Genomic DNA, 19,716 nt, shown 5'->3' with positions numbered 1-19,716 from the left:
CATGGGGATACCAGGAAGTACTTCTTCACTGAAAGAGTGGTGGACCATTGGAACGAGCTCCCGGAGCAGGTGATCGTAGCCAGCAGCATACAAGATTTTAAGAATAAATGGGATGCCCATGTCGGATCCCTATGAGGGTAGCATAGAGGAGGGCAGCTTGGGGACGAGTGATAGAGTGTAGATTAGGGGAGGATTGTTGGAGTGGGCAGACTTGATGGGCTATGGCCCTTTTCTGCCGTCATTTTCTATGTTTCTATGTTTCACATCAATTAAACAGATTTACAAGAATTACAATTAATCAGATTTACAAGCAGCGAAGTCGTTGAGGTAAGCATGAAGGGGTTGAATAAGTCATTGGAGTTAGCAGGTTGGGGGAGAGCAATAAGAAGGAATAAAGGGAGAGATCATATTGTTGGTGGGGGGGGGTGAGAGAAGTGGAAGAAGGGGGGATTAGGGATTAAGATTTAGTATGTATATTTATAGAGGTATAAGATATAACTAAGTATAATGAATGGATATAGGGTTATAGTATTCTTTATTGTTGAGTCAATCATAGGAAAGATTAAAGTGAATGATTTGTGCATATATAGGTATATCAGATTTTTCAGAAACAATCTAATTCTGTATGTGACACCATTTCTAGGCTTTTTAAAATCATAATTCCTGCAGTGTATTGTTACTCCTGGGCTATAGTTCATATATTGTAGCTCGAGTACTGTACCATCACTACTGGAGTTAATGTTCATATTTCCATCATAGCTGCTCATGTAAACCGCTCTGAATTGACTTCATAGTGGTTAAAGCTACAGCCTCAGCACCCTGAGGTTGTGGGTTCAAACCCACGCTGCTCCTTGTGACCCTGGGCAAGTCACTTAATCCCCCCCCCCCTCCATTGCCCCAGGTACATTAGGTTGATTGTGAGCCCACCGGGACAGACTGGGGAAAATGCTTGAGTACCTGAATAAATTCATGGAAACCGTTCTGAGCTCCCTTGAATCAATCAATCAATCAATCAATCAATCAATCAATCAACAATAAACATCTAGGCGCTATGTGGTGCAAATATGTGTGATAGTTCCAACTTAACGTTAGTATTCTATAATGGCAATTACACACGTGTGTGCCATTTATAGGGTAGGCTTACGGCCTGTGTAAAATGGTTGCCTGAATTGTGCCCCGTTATCATATTACCCCCCTGTCTGATTATACAGTCCAAACTGTGTACATGTGCAAGATTGCTCTTCTGTTCTTTTAAGTTTGTTTTTACTATATATATGAGAATTAGTGTGAGTGTTTTATGAAATCTGTCTCAATCTTGGTGTTGCTACTTTTGTGACGATGAAAAGAAACACGTGTCATGCCACACTCCCTTCTTTGCTGTGGAACATACCCTGATACAGAACATTTAGTTAGAGATCTTTCAAAAGACAGCTGTTGCTAATATCTGCTCTGGTATACTAATGGTATTTCGCAAGCTGCTTAGCAACCGATTACCATGACAACCCACGGAAAATAAAAGAATGATGCAACACGGTAAAAGGAAGCCCCAGAATACTGCATTAGACAGGACTGTGGATTGAGTACACCGAGCCTTCGATTCCAGCTCCTCGATTTTTCTACTGTCCAACTCTGACTCCTACTGTGTACAATACATCTAAGAAGTGTCCAAATAACGTAAAAACATTAATCATAAAAACAAGATGATATTAAATGAGCGCAAGTGCAAAGTGTTGCATGTGGAAAATAGGAAAATGAACTCTAGCAATGTGATGCAGGGTTCCCCGTTAGGAGCCACTGTCCAGGAAAAGGATCTAGGGGTCATTGGTGAGGATACGTTGAAACCCTCAGCTCAACGTGCGGCGGCTGCTAAGGAAACAATTTGAATGTCGAGAATGATCAGGAAAGGAATGGAAAACAAAGATGAAAATGCTATAAATGCCTTTGCCTTGCTCTATGGCACCTTGAATACTGTGTGCAGTTCTGGTCGCTGTATCTCAAAAAAAAGGTACAGCAGAATTAGAAAAGGTACAGAGAAGGGTGACAAAAAGGATGGGATGACTTTCCTATAAGGAAAAGCTAAAGCGGCTAGGGCTCTTCAGCTTGGCGAAGAGACAGCTCAGGGGTGATATGATAGAGGTCTATAAAACAACTAGTTTTTTAGCCCGTTACATTAATGGGTGCTAGAATAGATGTGTAGACTTAGGCTTTTCTTTCTTTCTTTCTCTTTTTCTGTCTCTCCCCCCCTGTCCAGCAGCACCCCTTCCCTGCTCCCTCTGTCCAGCAGTAGCCCTTCTCCCTTCCTTTTACCTACCCATATTCAGGCTCCCATTTCCCATTTTACCTTCCCTATTTCCGTCTGGCACTGGTGGGATTCGGGCTCCGGGGGAGTTGATTTGTGCATCGGGTGCCGACACACTTTGGTGCGGGGCCTCTACCGGGCCGCGGGGAGCTGGTTTGCCTACACTGCGTCTGTGGAGCTTGGTGTCCGGGGTTGTCAGGTAGGCCGCGGGAGGAGTGGGTTGTGTCTGAGAGCCGACAGGATAGCGCCGTGGCCTTTGATTGCCTCCGGCTACTCTCCCGTGGGCGCAGGTGCTTCGGTGAGCTTTTTAGGGGGTGGGGCAGGGACCCATGCGGTCGGCAGCGTGACGCTTGCAGTGTCGCTGAGAGTGGGCGATGGGGAAACCGCCAAAGGCAGAGTTCAACTCTACTGCGCATGTGGCGACATGGAGCCATGGATCAGGGTTCACGGCCGCATGAAGTTTCAACTGCACATGCGCGCTAAGGGTTTTATTATAGTGGATGAGTGGAGTGGAAAGGGGAGATGTGAACCGTTCGTTTACTCTCTCCAAAAATAGTATTTTGAAAGAATTGGAATCTAGCCATGGTGTGGATCTCTCTTTTTCTATCTATTATTCCCTAGGATGCAAATAGTGTTGTATGTTTTTGTTTCATCAGTTCCATGCTTTCCTATGCCAGTAAAGTTTGTGCACTGCTAACCTCCTTCCTGCTTGCTTGACATTATTGTCTATTTAAAATATCATTGAGCTACACATTGTAGTATTGTTGCATCGTTTAACCCACTAAGTGTTTCCGTCTCTCCTTTTTGCTCTAGCTGGGTCCTCTCAGTCTGATGGTGATATGCGCCATTTCACTCCACTGCATGGACATGCTGGTGCGATGCGCTCACCAGCTGAGTCGGAGGTAGGAAAATCTCAACTACGCTTCTGTTCTTATTTCTATGTTTCTAGAAACGGTGTTGCCACAGTTTTCTGACGTTTTGGTGGGCTTCTGAGATCTTCTGGCAGGGTTTGGGAGATCCCTGCCAGCTACAGGAATGGTGCACTGCTGCTGGGTGGGGCCGAGGTGAAAGTGGCAAGCCCAGGCCTCCCCAGGCCCAGCTGTAGCTTTACCCCTGGAAGAAAGAAGAAAGTATCTGTATTATAATATGTGAACCGCTTTGATTATAACATCAGAAAGGAAATATATCAAGTCTCGTCCTCTTTCCCTTTCCCTTACTGAGATGTGGAGCCTGAAACCTGAGTTAGACACTTGAATATGAACCAGGAGGAAAGAAATCAGAAAGTGACTGAGGGTGGGATTCATTATTTTATATATTTTTAGCTCAATTTATGGCTACGGTTCAAGGGGAGGTACAGCCAGTGACAAAGTAAGGGGGGGCAGGGTTGGACCGCCCCAGACGCTATCTGTGCAGGGACACCGACACTGCCATCTCTCGTCCTCTCTGCCCACCCACCTCTTGAAATCTTCTTTGGCTGTGAGCAGCACCTCCTTCCTGCTGCTCATGCCAGCTTCGACTCTTTTGAAGCCACTGGTAGTGGGACCAGGAAGTGACGTTGGAGAGAGCCAAGGCTGACGCGAGTAAGCAGGGAAAAGGTGCTGCTTGCTATCGATCAAGATTTGAAGTGATACATAAAAGGCAAGGGGTACACGCAACGGAGAAGAGTGCTGGGGGGGGTGCAGTCTATGGTGGTGCCAGGCACCACCGCTTCGGGCATCTCCTTCCCTCACTATGCCACTGGGTACAGCAAATGCAAAACAATTATAGTTGGGAATGACACTGCCAGCAGCTAAAACAATATTCACCCTTTTATCTTATATGGAGCCATTTTGAAAACTCTGCAGCCGGGGGCAGAGTTCACAAGCACTTTATCCTTGGAGTCTGCATTAGTTCCCAAAAGGAAATTAGAAGCATACTTAGGAAAAATTGTCTGCAGAGATTTGCCTCTTATTTTTCCCGCGAGTAATTTTCTTGACAAAAAAAGAAACATAATTTTGAAAATGCAGAACTGGATGCACTATTCTCTTTTGTAGCTTATCCTTGTCTGGGGACAAAAGTATATTCATTGGATGGACCGTTTGAAAAACCCCTTTTGTTAGGTTTAATGGTCTTTGGCTTCTTGAAAAATGCTTTCCCAGAGAAGTAATTCATTGAAGAAGGGTGATATTTGTGTTGATGTGGATAGAAAGCTAACACAATCGTTTTGCCTGTTAGAGTCCTGGTAAGCTTACCGAAGAGATGCAGGTGTTTAAGGGTATGGGATGTTTAATCGAAACCATTTCATCATGCTGAGTCATCCCCCTCTCAGCTGACTATAGCAGGTGGCTCGTGAGGAGTCTGACAGATGCTGTCCCCATGTTTTCTCAGATAACTTTATTGAAGCACTAGTGGGGAGCACTTCTGTCCACAGCAGGAGCCTTCATATAACTTTATTGAAGCACCAGTGGGAGGGAGGGGCAGAGGGCAGTACCCCCCTCTTTCACCAGTCCAATTGGACATGAAGCACCAGTAGAGGGGGCAAGCTTTCTTTGACGTGTCCCCTTCTTCACCATGATATTTGTCCGATGGAACAGCAGTTTCAGCAAGGTAAGCACTCGCCAGCGATGAAACGAGAGCGGTGAAACGGCTGCGTTGAATTGTCCTAGACCCGGTGTTTAAGACGATCTTTTGAATCGGCCAAATGATGTGTAAGCCCAAATTAATGTGGAAGAAAAATTTGTGCTATAGTGATATTAATGGGAACCTTCTCTGTAAGGAAAGTTGTTGCTTCTATGCTTTGAGGTATAAGTTTAGATGTAATTCAGTGGTGTGTTTTGGTTTTTTCAAAAACAATAGAAAGCTATTTGAGGTGAAAGGAGGAGTTTTATTAGATCTTTTTATTCCTTAGGAAGCAACTGCCTTTCCTGGATTATGGAGACACAGTGGCGTCTGCACTGGAAGGGACCCCTAGTCCATGGCTTCGGGCACATTCCATTTGGGGAAGGTATAGTATTGCGCTCCATGCGTTGCTCTAGAGGTCAGAAGGGCTTTCACTTTTGCCACCGCCACTACCAATGTGATTTCTGAGAGAAAATGTCGGAAGGTTAACAACAGAGCACAATTTTAGCTTCATCGCGCTAAGCTCATTTCCGGATATGCAGAGGGAGAATTTAATAGGGAAGGGCTGTCGTTTGAGACAAAATGTTGTTTAGTGATAATAGTGCTTGGATTCTATATCGGCAATTACACGCTGTTAAAGAATATCAACATAAGTCTGACTTAATGCATCAACCATTAGGCCAAGGTGATTACATCGTGTCAATGGCTGGTGTAAATTACTATGATTAAATGTACAGTGGTACCTTGGATTACGAGCATAATCCGTTCCAGGAGCATGCTCGAAATCCAATATGCTCGTATATCAAAGCAAGTTTCCCCATAGGAAGTAAGGGAAATTTGCTTTGATATGTTACCACCCCAAACCTTCCCCCCCCCCCCCCGAGGCCAGCAGCGCTGCTCCCCCCCCACGAGAACCGGCATTGCTCCCCCCGAAGGCCCCCCCCCGCGAACGGGCACCCTCCCCCTCACGATCCGGCACCCCCCCGCCGCCATCATGCACCCCCCCCCCCCCGCTGCCATCGGGCACCCCCGCTTCCACCTGAGATCCCCCAACCCACCCGAACCCTCTTCTTACTTCCAGGTTAGCCTCCGCATCGGCATCGCCGGCATCAGCATGTCCTGTGCCCGAAAATCTGCTTCCTGTGCCGGGCCTTGAGCATGCGGGCAGACTGCACCTAGTTCACATTTTTTCGATGGGAGTGATACCTTCTTTACATATATTGGGCCTGATTTTATCAACGGCGCCTAGGAAAATGGCACCTGTTCCATGTCATTCAAAGTTAGGTGCTGTTAATTGAATATTTGAGTTTGGGACTATAATCTGGATTCATAGAGTGATTAATTTTTGACATGGAAAAACAATTTTTTAACTGTATGTATTAATTGTGGTTTACTGAGATTTGATTGTCTGTTTTTATTAGAATTGCTTTTAGAATTAGAATTATTATTATAGAAAGCCGATAAAAGGGATGGAAAATCTTTCATACGCTGAGAGATTGGAGAAACTGCGACTCTTTTCCCTGGAGAAGAGGAGACTTAGAGGGGATATGATAGAGACTTATAAGATCATGAAGGGCATAGAGAGAGTAGAGAGGGACAGATTCTTCAAACTTTCAAAAAATAAAAGAATAAGAGGGCATTTGGAAAAGTTGAAAGGGGACAGATTCAAAACGAATGCTAGGAAGTTCTTCTTTACCCAATGTGTGGTGGACACCTGGAATGCGCTTCCAGAGGACGTTATAGGGTAGAGTACGGTACTGGGGTTCAAGAAAGAATTGGACAATTTCCTGCTGGAAAAGGGGATAGAGAGTTAGGATTACTGTGCAGGTCCGCGTGAGCGGACTGCTGGGCGCGATGGATCTCGGGTCTGACCCAGCGGAAGCAATGCTTTTGTTCTTATGTTCTTATATGATTGCTTAGTATTATAGGATAAAAAAATAATTTAAAAAAAAAATTAATTTTTTGTTTTTACTCTGTCCTATCCTATTTTTAAATGGAGTTCCTTTCTTGATGAACGTGTATTATATGTTGAAATATATTTATTAAATATCAAAGTGCACGCATACAAAGGTGACAATATAAAACTGATTTCTTGAATTCGCATAATATAATCCCCCCTCCCTCCGCCCATACTACCCTACAAATCCAGATCGTGAGCTTGCAGAACAATCACTACTCCAAGTCAGACATTCAAAAGTCTACTCTGGGCATGAGGAGTAAGCTCCATCCAAAAGTGTTCCCAAATCATCTGAAAGCGACGTCCCGGACCCCCATCAAGAGTTGCAAAGTGTCTACGCTCCAAGAAGGCTTAGACGATCATCAAAGACCTCCAATGACTATAGGTTGGAGGGTCAGTTGAGAATGTGCATTATATATTGTACACCGCTTGGATCCTTTTTTAGGCTGTTATGCGGTATAGAAAGTTTTCAATAAACATAATGATGCCTAGTGGTTCCTAAAGCTGAGTTAGGTGCCACTATATTAGATCAGGTAGGCGCCTAACTCATTCCACACCCAAACTTTGTCCCTAACTATGTCCACTTTTGGAGTATGTGCAGGTAGGTGCCTCGGTTTAGCTGCCTATATTGTGCCTTCCGAGTTAGGCGCCTATCTGAAAATTATATTTTTTAAATTATTTTTTTTAATGGCGCTGTTCAATTAACAGTGCCAACTGGACCAATTAAAAAATTAAGTTAGGCCTCTAGATTGGCTAGAGAATCAGGCCCACTGTGCACTCTTTAAGAAGAGTACACATTTGTAATGGTGTTTATTCCAGAATGAAAGAACACATGGGAAAAAATGACTAGAAGATTTTTCTGTCTACCTATCTCTTCAGATCTTTCGCAAAACCTTAAATCCACTATGTTTCGTCGCTTTTTTAGGCTATAGTGCCAATGAATGTTAATGGATCTTTCTTTGTGATCGAATTATGAAAACCGAATCGAGCTCCTGTTTTTAGGAGATGATTCGGTATAGAAGACTTAACCCCCCTCTTCTATTAAACTGCGCTAGCAGTTTTTAGTGCAGAGAGCCTCGCTGAATGGCCCGCGCTGCTCCCGACGCTCATAGGAACTCTATGAGCGTCGGGAGCAGCGCGGGCCATTGCTAGCGCAGTTTAATAGAAGAGAGGGTAAGAATTAGATTTGATTCTTAGAATTTCATCAGTATTTTTTGCTACTTAATTGCACTGCGGCACCGATATGTCTTATTGGCAGCTAACTTTCACCAAGAAGCTAAGATGACGTTAACATGCAGAGATCTATTTTCTTTGTGGCATTGTCTACTTGTGCCCCCCAAATTGATGCATCCGCTGTAATTCTTTTCTCACTCAAGCTTTTTGCCTTCACCCTCCTTTGCCCTCTGTAGTTCCTTTAACCTTTTTCAGATCTACTTGTACTCTTTTTTATTTTTTTCTTGCTTCTCTATGCTGCTGAACAATTTTTCTTTTTTTAAAAAAAAAAAATCTTTATTGAATTTTCACACCTGTCAAAAAGTGCAACATAATATACTTATCATAACCATGAACAAATAAGCACTTACATTCAATCAGAGTCAATACAGCAATAACCCAGAAATGCCCCCCCCCCCCCAACCAACCAAAATGACATCAAGGAATCATATAAAAATATGCCCACCCTCCCTCCCCTGAATGTGGAAATACTATACCAGCAAAGATAAAACTACAATAAATCCACAAAACACGTCTATGGACCCCATACCAATTTAAATATTTTAGTATTCCCTAACAAATCAGCATTCATTTTTTTCATATTTATAGCTTAAACATAAATTCGCCCACCAGAAAGCAAAATTAAGGCGGTCCCAATTTTTCCAGTTACGGGTGATCATTTGCATAGCTGTCCCTGTCATAATTTTAAAAAGCCGGCATTTATATCTGTCCATAAGGGGCTTAATATGCAGTATAGATCCACACATGACTACCTCATATGAACAGTTTTTCTGACCCACAGCAGTACAGCACGTGGGTTCTTCTCTTTACTCTTCTGTTGCTCCCTCCCCCCCTTCCTTTAACTGTGTTACAATTTTCTTTGCCTTCCTGTGTATGCTGTTTTCCCCTCCCCCCACCTTCAGTTTTTTAAGTTGCCTGAGCGTGTCAAACCGTAGAATATGTTTTCACTGATGCTTGGCTGAAGATGATGCTCAGAGCGGAAATGTATAGTCCATTCTGCCAAGATTCTTTGCATCACTACTTAATACAAACAAAGTATCAAATACATAGCTGCGGAGCTGCGTTTCCCAAGCCACTCTGTGCAGTCTTGCATTTTCTTGAGTTAGCATTGAATGAAGGAACAACATAAACCTTTTTGTCCAGACATGCAATCTGGGTCTTATCATGACTTATGTTTTTTATAAGTTTAGCCCCTCGATCTACCAGAAAATGCTAGTAGCCTCAGGAAACAGAAACATGATGACAGATAAAGGCCAAATGGCCCATCCAGTCTGCCCATCCGCAGCATCCACTATCTCCTCCTCTCCCTAAGAGATCCTGCATGCCTGCCCCACGCTTTCTAGAATTCAGATGCAGTCTTTGTCTCCACCACCTCTACCCGGAGACTATTCCATGCGTCTTCCACCCTTTCTGTGAAAAAAGGGTTTCCTGAGATTACGCCTGAGCCTATCACCTCTTAACTTCATGCTATGCCTTCTCATTCTAGAGCTTCCTTTCAAATGAAAGAGATTTGCCTCAAGTACATAAATGAAAATATATATATAAATATATATATACACACACATATATAAAGAAGAGAAAATAATGGAAGGAACTAGGGTTGGTACCGGGCAGTCTAGTATGGTATGTGTCCCGTGGACATTCAGTTTGAGGACGGGCTGCGGAGGGCTTTGATGGCTGAAATGGTTAAGATGGCCTGGGGTGAGCTTTGATGCAAACTCCAGTAGATAGAACCTGAGTAAACTACCGGGCAGGGCTCTGGGTCTCTGGCCCAGAAATATTTAAGAAAAAGGACAATTTTAATTAAATGATTATTTTTTATGGAGCATGTAGGGTTGGGCAGACTGGATGGACCATCCGGGTCTTTATCTGCTGTCATTTACTATGTTACTATGTTAATGTTCATTAACCCTTTATTTGGCCTTGTCGCTCAGAAGCAACAAGTGTCTTCTATGGCTCTTATGGGAGATCTGCATCTCCAAATGCCCATTACCTCATCACTGTTGCTCTTGTTCAGCACCAAATTGCGTAAAGCGGCCGTTTCATCATCTGCCAATTCAAGGGTTAAATGCATTATTTATGGTTTTAAATTCCTGAGGCAGGAACATGATTCGGTTTGAGTCGCTTAGGAAATTGTTAAAAACTTATCTTTTGAAGAAAAGCTTTTTTAGCAACTAAATTATTATATCTCTGCATATGCGCAGTCTTCTTTGTTTGTGAACTGCGCAGAGCTGCGAGGTTGTAGCGGTATACAAGCGTACTGTTGTGTCTTGAGAAACCATTTGTCCATGAATAAAATCTGCAGTAGATCGCTGATGGGTTTCGTCAACCCCACTGTTATGCTTGTCTCTGATTCTTAGCCACTGCTCTGACCCCTAAGCTATTCGGTGGTGGTTATACAGTACCTAAAATGCCATCAAACACTCTGAGGACAATTCTGTAATATTTTAGAACAGTTCAACTGCCGGTCCACGGTGCGATCAACGCAGCGTCTTCGGGCCAGCTCCCTGAGTGCTACAGTGCACAAAGCCGTGGGAAAAGGCTCCTACATGTGGCCTGCGCCTGAACTGGAAGCCTTCTCTCTGACATCGCAATGTCAGAGGGAAGGCTCCCAGATGAGGCGCGGGAAGCGTGCGAGAAGCCGCTGCCCACAGCTTTGTTCAATGCAGTACTCATGGAGCCGGCTCGAAGACACTGCATTGATCGCAAAGTGGACCAGCTCAAAGATAACACGGGGGGGGGGCAGGCCAGAAGGCAAAGCACATGGAGGGAGTGAGACAACAACGATAGGGGAATTGCTTTTATTTTTTTATTTAGTGATTGATTTGTCTGTTCAGGAAGAAATGCATTTGTTTCTTTTCTTCTGGGGTTGTACTAGTTGCAGAGTCTTGCATCTTAGGGTTTGTTTGTAAATATTAGTACTTTTAGTTTTTGGTCCTGCATTTGCATGGGGTTATCTGTTTTCTGGTAGGAATGAATGTTAAAAAGCATACAGTGTGCTTTGTGTATTTTCATTTTGTGGTTGTTATTTTCATTATGTGTTGTTAATACAATTATATTGTGTGTATATATGAAAAATGAATGGAAAAATGGTGTTATAGTTTGTACTATTATGGGGGAGGGGTCTGGGGTAGAGATTGAGTGGAGATGGGCACGACTTAGCCTAGTGTTCTCCAACTGCCGGTCCGCAAAATAATTATTTTATTTCCGCCGGTGTCAAAAGGTTGAAAAACATTGCCTTAGAGGGTGCTTACTGGAGCATATTTTGAAAATGGCACCTATGTTGCTAATAGTAGCTTAAATGGGCATATATCGCGTATGTGGTTAGACTCGAGCACTTACCCTAGCCCTGTAGAGAGTGAAAGGGCTCGACCTAAATGCTGGAGAAACACTTGTAATTTATAGTATTAAATAGATTATATGCATAAGTGGGAGTCCTATCCATGTGTATGCCAGTGCCATATTAGATGTGTATAGAAGTAAAATAAAACAAAAGAAACTGGAGTGATAATTGAAAAACGCAAACTTCCTGGTTATTACTAACAATATACAGTGGTACCTTGGAATCTGAACGCCCCAGAACTCGAACGTTTTGGAATCCGAACCTTTTTTTGTAGTAAATTTTGCCCCAGAATCCTCACTCTGCTTTGGAATCCGAACGCCCTGCACATTGTATGTGTGTGTTTCTGCCCCAGAATCTGAATGCTGCTTTGGAATATTTGTTAATATTTTACCTTAAAATCCAGTGTATTTACTGTTAAAATTTGAGTTTGTGGGACCCAGGAATGGATTAATCCAGTTTCTGTTATTCTCAATGGGAAAAATTGTCTTGGAACTCGAATGCTTTGGAACTCGAACGGGATTCTGGAACGGATTAAGTTTGGATTCCAAGGCATCACTGTACCAAATTCTTATAAATGGCAAGAAAATATATGTGACAGGGATTAAAAAGACAGTAGGCATTTACATACATATAATTGGTAAATGCTGATGCCTTATTTATTGAATTACCCCTTATGTGCTGGATATTTCTTTGGCAAAAAAGTGCTTTAGGATATTTTCATTCATGTTAAAGGTTAAAATATAAACCAAAACACGGAACCTCCTGGCTCACCTGGAATATGTTTCTCTACTAAAATATCTTGATAGTAGAGAGAATTTTCTTGGTCGAGGATGTGATGGCTGAGAATAATCTAATGGAGAACATATACATTAAATAAATAACACCAGGGACCCTAAAATGTCTTTATGCGTCTTTTAATGTACATCAGGTCGTCTTGTCTGCTGCAGAATGGAGAGAGCGTGTACATCAGCATTTCTGCTCTTGTTCTAACCCTGAGCTGGGCTGGTAAACAAGGCAACAGCTCTGACAGAACCCCCACGATCTGATTTCACAGCATCATATTTGGTTCTGGTTTGCAGCTTTAGTTGACTCAGAATCAGCTGGCCGTGCTAGAAACTGCTCCATGGAAACACGGAACTCCCAAAATCTTGATGTTATTTAGGGAGTACCTAAAGCAGCGAAATACATAAAGAAAAATTATACCATTTACTGGACGTTTCTGGTGGTCGAGTGTGCTCATCTGTCTTTGTCTCGGATCCAAATCCAGTTTGCAGTTAACTGCGTTTCTCTCCCCTCATTCTATAAGAGGTCCCCTAAAGTTAGGCTCCAATAAATTATAGAATACTAGCACTTTTGCACGACTGTGACAGGCACATTACTGCTGGGCCTGCACTTAGCGATATTCTGTCACCTTAGTGTGCAACTTCCTTTGCACGTAATTGCATGGGGGGGCATTCAAAGGGGGAGGAGAATGGGCGGGGCATGGTGAGGAGTAGTGGCTCGTGGCCAGTAGGGGGTGATGTTTATGGGACGGTAATGGAATGGATATCAGAACATGATAGTGCAGTATTTTTGTGGAGTTTTTCTACAAAAGTGCCTGTTTTTCGTATGATTCTGGGTAATTCTAGTTAGATACAAGCATATGTGTTAGTTAAGGCCACACCCAATAGAAGCGTACGACAAACTGGTGAATAAAAATATAAATGTAGCTAAAGCCAGAAAAACACACTACAGATTAATATAAGGTAAAGAATGGTGTTCTTTTTGTGTACTTTGCTGTTAGGCTAGATCATAGAGGAAATCATAAAGGATACAGGGACTCCATTTTGGTTCTTTGTCTTTTCTATATCTTCTCAGTCTTTGGAATCCATTTTGTTTTCCAAGTCTTTGTTTAGGCTCTCAGCATTGTGGGGTGTTAATTAATACCACATGTGCTTTAGACTGGTTAGGAAGATAATGTGTCCCAAACTAAGATATAACAGTAATTAAATATAGTTATTAATCAAGTTATGAATGTATGGAATGCTTGGCCAAGCAAATATGACTGAAGTATGTGATTGTGTGACTGTATTGAACAAAATAATGGGTTTTGAAAAAACATATGATATATCTTTGCAACCTAAAGAAATCTTAAAACATCTGGAAATGAGTAACAGTTAGAGAATGACATGGTGGCGGTTTACCCGCGGCCACCGCATTTTAGCCGCGGGTCACCCGCCGAAAACGGGGAAGAAAACTAGCAGTCGCTGCGGCGACGGGGACAAGGCCTTTCACCGCCCGCGGGGCGGTGAATGGTCTTGTCCCCGCAGTGAGGCATGAAGGATCGCGCGGTCCCCGCAGCTCACACCCGCCTGGCCAATCGATTCTAGTGTTTAGCCAGCTCTCTCCCTTCTCCTCACCTTAGTTTGTAGATTTTCTTTTTCAGCGACCCGCACGCTATCAGAGAGCCGCGCACCCGCTGCTGCTCAGTTTCATATCTTCTGCTCTGACGCAACCGGAAACAGGAAGTTGCAGCAGAGCAGAAGATTGAACACTGAGCAGCCGCGCGTGCACGGCTCTTTGGGAAAGCGTGCAGGTCGCCGAAAAAGAAAACTTATAAACTAAGGTGAGGAGAAGGGAGAGAGTTGGCTAAACACTAGGATCGATTGGGCAGGCAGGTAGTGGCTGCGGGGACCGTGCGATCGCTAGTGTTCCCGGCTCAAATTGGAAGGAGGGAGTGAAAGGGAAAATGATTCTGGGCCAAGGGGATGAAGTCGGAAAGAAAAACCCACAGCAGGAAAGAAAGGGAAGGACAGGCAGGTGAGCCAGATGCTAGAAGCAGGGGGGGGGGGGAAGAAAGAGGGAAAAAAGCTAGATGGGGTTGAAAAGAAGAGACACACTGGTATGGAAGAGGAAGATAGGGGAAATCTGGACACAGGAAGGTAACAGAAAGAGGGGAAATTATGTGCATGGGGCATAGGGACAGAGACATAAAGGGGACATGCCATGGGGATGGTATATGAACACAGGGGGGGCAATGACAGATACATAGGGGAGATATTAGAAATGGAGAAAATAGGAGCACAGAAGCGAGATGGTTTGTGGGGATGGGACAGGGACCGAGCTTGCAGGCTCCAGTGGCTTGCACAAATTACATTGTAACGTGCCATGAAAATAAGAGGAAGGAAGGTAGATAGGCCACGCGAGAGGAGCTGAAGGGTAGTAGAAAGGAACAGATGCTAATGGAGGGAGGGAAGGGTGGTGGTGGAAAGGAATAGAACAGACCTTGAAGGAGGGTGGAGAGGAACAGACCCCCAAGGGAAATGTGGAAGACAGAGTGGGAAGAAGACAGATGCCAGACTGTGCGGGAGCGGAGGGAAGAAGATGGGTGCTAGACCAATTGTGGGGGGGGGGTTAAGGGAGAGGCACAGTAACAGCAAATGGAAGACGCAGAGAGAAGACACACAGTGGATGGAAGGAATTCAATGAGAAGATGTGGAAAGCAGAAACCAGACAACAAAGGTAGAAAAAAAAATTATATTTATTTATTTATTTTTTGCTTTAGGATAAAATAGTATATTAGTTGTGTTGATAAAAATTTATAAACAAAGCCCTGCCAGCTGAACATCTCTTTCTCTAGTTCAGCAGCAGGAACTTTGATTTATAAGAAAGGAATAAGCTAAATATTACAGTACTAAGGCTTATATGGATGCAGCGGGGACGGTGACGGGGCGGTGAATGGGATGGCAGTGGCGGTGACGGGGCGGTGAAAGGGATGGCGGTGACGGTGACGGGGCGGTGAAGGGAACGGCGGTGACGGGGCGGTGGACCGGTGATGGTGGACGGGGCGGTGGACGGAGGATGGTGGACCGGTGATGGGGCGGTGACGGGGACAGATTTTTTTCCCCGTGTCATTCTCTAGTAACAGTTTCTAGTGAAGAGAGGGGGAGACCAGCCCCTCCTCCTCCTTTTCTAGGAAGGCTTCTGTGTAATGGCTATGGAATTTAAACCTGTCAGTTTTGGGAGAGCTTCTCTTTTCCTCTAAGGCTGACTAATTTTCAGCATGGTTCATAGGGCTGAGAACACTTCAGCATCTTTTTAACAAATAATTTCTCTTAATATACAGTGGTGCCTCACACAACGAACTTAATTCGTTCCAGGAGCAAGTTTGTTATGCGAAAAGTTCGTTATGTGAAACGCGTTAAGCGCAGTGACTAACGACTGCCTGCAGTGCCTGTGCGGAAGGATGCAATACATCGGCAGCGATCGTGGAAGCTCGGGCGACTTCGTTGTGTGAAACGAAGTTCGTTGTATGAATCATGACATGAAGTTCGTTGTGTGCAGCGTTCGCTGTGTGAGGCGTTCTTTATGCGAGGCACCACTGTACTTTTGTGAAAATTATGATTTATATTCAGAAATGACTATAAGCAAACAAATGTACTTTTCTAAAAAATTTTTCTTTGTCTAACTTTTAAGACCACCCATGTTATTTATTGGTTGTCAAACTGATGATGTCACTGAGCCAAAAGTATATAATAGAGGGTCATGAGATCCTGAGGTGAGCTCGTTATTAGAAAGCCAGCATTTTGGTAACTATAACGATCTCCCATTAGCGCAACTGTTAATGCAAGCAATTATGCTTTATTCTTTTGAATCTCATAATGGAAAAATAGAAACAATAACTCAATAAATCTTAATTATAATTTTTAAAACCTTGCGCAGGTGTCATTTTGCATGTTTTTTATTATTTTTCAAACCTTGAGCTTTCAAGAGGCGTCATGTCCCTTGCTCAATGGGCATGGCTCTCACGCACTTAGGGCCAGATTCTGTAAATGGTGCCATAGTTAGGCGCCATAATTGAATTCGCCTAGAAACGCCTAACTGAATGCTCTGTGCTGCGCCAACGGTCATAGAGTTCCTATGAGCATCGGAGCAGCGCAGAGCATTCAGCACGCTGGATGATTCTAAAAACCTCTTGTGCGATTTTGTAAAAGAGGGTGGGGGGTAACCTAGTATTTTATAATGGAAATTTTATGCTGTTGAAAGGGGCGGGAAAAAGGTCTATCCTGGGGCAGGAAATCTGGATTTGTGGCACACTGTGGACAGAGAAACTTTACTGTCACTGCTGTGGTAACACCTGCCAGCCAATGGACAGTGCTGAGAGCAGAATAAGCAGTGGCGTAGCTTGTGCCTGGGGTGGTGGCGCCAGACATCACTGCGCCATGCGCTCCCCTGCTCTTTCCCGGCGCGCTGTACGCCTCTCCCTGCCTCCCTCGTACCTCTTGAAACGTTCTCCCGTGCGAGCAACATCTTCCACCTGCTGCTCGCATCTGCCTCGGCTCCCTTCTGACATCACATCCTGACCCTGCAACCAGGAAGTGACGGCAGAAGGGAGCCAAGTCCAGTGCGAACAGCAGGTGGAAGATACTGACTCATTCTGGCGAACATTTCAAGAGGTGCGTGGGAGAGGAGGGGAAGCACCAGCACCCCAGTTAAGACAGCGCCTGGGGTGGTCCGCCCTCCCGTATTATGCCACCGGATGTATGAGAATGCATCTCCCAACCAATGAGCAATGCTAAGAGAGGATTTAAGAGAAGGCATCGCCTGCCAATGAGCAGCACTGAGACTGAATGCGAGAGAATGTGCTAATTAAGCTTTAAATAATGGCAGTCCCTGAGCCATTGGGGCATGCTGCCTGGGAAAGTATAAAAAGTAAAAGACAAGACCAGTGGGAGTGAACAAGGGACAGGGAGCGGAAATAAAGACAGAAATAAAAGTACATAAGTATAATTAGATCTGTCCTCTTTGTCTGTCTGTCTATTGACATATCCTAACCCCTTATTTGCTTGTCTGTATATCTGTCTTTATTTCTGTGAAGATGTAGTCCAAAGCACCAAAGAAGAACAGACGAATACAATGATCTTGATGAGGCATTTATTATGCCAAGTCAGATAAAAGTACAAATCCAAAATGAAATAATCTTCACTTCATGAATCACTGACGTGTAGTGTAATATGGACCCTACACGGTCCGTGTTTCGGCAAAAAGCCTTCTTAATGGGTCCTGGGGGGGGGGTAAAATGTGAAGCATGAGATTAAATGTAAAAATGTGTTGGTAAGCTAAAAAAAATGTGATTAAGGTGCAAAATGGAAGTGAATTAAGTGAATCGAGGAAGATCCTGTGACCAGGAAATGTCAGTGTCATCTACCGGTATTTATTACGTACAGACATCACAGCTAGTTTAGACAGATTTAAACTATGGATCTCTGACTGGGTTTCTTCTTTGTTTTTGATTGCAGACGGCTTATTGATTTGTTATTGATTGTTACGCAGCTAGGATTTTGCTGTGTGTACTTTGTTTTTCTTGCTGACAACGTGAAGCAGGTATGTATAGGAATAAAAGAATTCCAAAACAAATATATAGATTTTTTTTCTTTTAGTCATACTCTTAGCCAATATGAACATTTTGGTTTATTTCTATTTAATTTGTATTCACCTGTCTAGCTGATTTGGGGCGGTTTACCACAAATAAACCTAACAGACTAATAGAAAATCAATCAAACAAACAACAGACTTGGCTTTGTCAATGAGATTGCAGACTTTTATTTTTTTTCCAATTCTTTATTCTTTTTTAAAACTTACAATAAGTGTAACAGTAAATACATCATTTTATACTCAAATACCACACTTAATATTCAATTAATGTCCATTACAGAATTAATCCCCCCTCCCCCCTAATCAATCACAATTTTAAACACGTAAAAATCTATCATGAACTTCATATCTATATACCGAAATTCATTATCATACCAGACCCCTTCCCTCCCCCCTCCCGGATGTGCATTTTTAAAGGGAGAAAACCCCCCAATATTTAGACATTGCAATATTTTGTTAATGGTTCCCAAGTCTCCTGAAATTTCTTAAAATACCCTTTCTGAGTGGCTAATGCTCTTTCCATTTTATACATATGACACAAGGAATTCCACCAAAAACTATAGTTAAGCCTGTTCCAATCTTTTCAATTGCTCGTAATTTGTTGTATGGCCACTCCTGCCATAATTAATAAAAACCTGTTGTTCTTAGATGATATTTGGCGTTTAGCTCTCATTGACATGCCAAATAACACAGTATCATAAGACAATGCCACTGGATTTTCCAATAAACAATTTATTTGGCCCCATATTGATTTCCAAAAAGCTAAAATTAATGGACAATAGAACAATAAATGATCTAAAGTCCCTGCTTCGAGATTACAATGCCAGCATCTATTGACTTAGAGCTATCCAACTTTTGTAAACGAACTGGAGTCCAGAATGCTCTATGTAATAGAAAAAAAAACACGTTTGTTTCATAGTTACTGACAGACTTTTATTCTTAAAGTTGATAGGAGATTGTGTGTTTGATTTTCTAGGAGTGGTTGATATAAAAAAAATTTCACACCTTAGAAGGATACCCGCTAATATAATCATGCAACGATGGTGGAATAATGTTTGACTTTATCACAAATAAGGAGAGGTTGGGTTGGGAAACAAAAAAGGGCTCTGAGTTAGGGCAAAATTATTGGGCCTAATTTGATGGATATTTAGGCCTTCATTCTATAAAATCCACCCAAAATTAGGCGCCAATATCAGCGTCTAATTTAATTGAGCAATAGGCTTAATCAGTGCTTGGATTGGCACTTAACATCTCACAATCATCTTTAATTTGGGGGGGGGGGGAAAAACTACCAAAAGATTGAGAACAATCCAAAACACCTCCATTTTTGACCTGAAAAAAAAATCCGACCGCATCACTCCATATTTCAAAAAAACTGCACTGGCTCCCAGTCTAGGCCAGAATAATTTTCAAATTTGGTTGCCTACGCTTCGAAACACTATTCGGCACGGCATCCACCTACCTTCTGAGTCACTTTGCTCTGCAAGACAAACTCTGCTTCTCACGCAGAACACTATGATTCGTCTTCCCAAATCCCAAAGGATGCCAGTTCAAAAGATTCCTCGACAAGACACTTTCCTTCCAAGCAAGAATCTGGAACAATACTCGTAAGGGCTCCTTTTACAAAGGCGCGCCAGCGGTTTTAGCGCACGCTGCAATGCTGCGTGCGCTAAATGCTAACGCCTCCATAGAGCTTGCGTTAGTATTTTTCGTTTAGTGCGTGGTTAGCGCACGCCAAAAACGCTAGCGCACCTTAGTAAAAGGAGCCCTAAGTGACTTACTCCTTAACCATTTTTCAAACCAGTCATACAGAAGATCACTGAAAAGCCATTTATTTGACAAATCGTTTTCCTCCACATCTTCTGGCATGCT

At 43.1% G+C, this 19,716-nt stretch overlaps 1 protein-coding gene across 3 annotated transcripts in view; it reads left to right on the top strand.

Moving 5' to 3' along the window:
• LOC117351497 (proton-coupled amino acid transporter 1-like) overlaps positions 1 to 19,716 on the top strand; it is a 69,887-nt gene that overhangs the window by 31,592 nt on the left and 18,579 nt on the right. For all 3 annotated transcript variants that reach the window (XM_033926828.1, XM_033926829.1, XM_033926830.1), the window contains 3 exons: positions 3,113 to 3,201; positions 5,187 to 5,282; positions 17,709 to 17,793. In XM_033926828.1, coding sequence (XP_033782719.1) covers positions 3,113 to 3,201; positions 5,187 to 5,282; positions 17,709 to 17,793 — 270 coding nt within the window. The remainder of the gene's footprint in view (positions 1 to 3,112; positions 3,202 to 5,186; positions 5,283 to 17,708; positions 17,794 to 19,716) is intronic.

Source organism: Geotrypetes seraphini, chromosome 18 (assembly GCF_902459505.1).
Source record: "Geotrypetes seraphini chromosome 18, aGeoSer1.1, whole genome shotgun sequence".
Classification (NCBI taxonomy): Eukaryota; Metazoa; Chordata; class Amphibia; order Gymnophiona; family Dermophiidae; genus Geotrypetes; species Geotrypetes seraphini.
The sequence above is the reverse complement of the archived record's forward strand: the minus strand, read 5'-3'. Positions and strand labels throughout refer to the sequence as shown.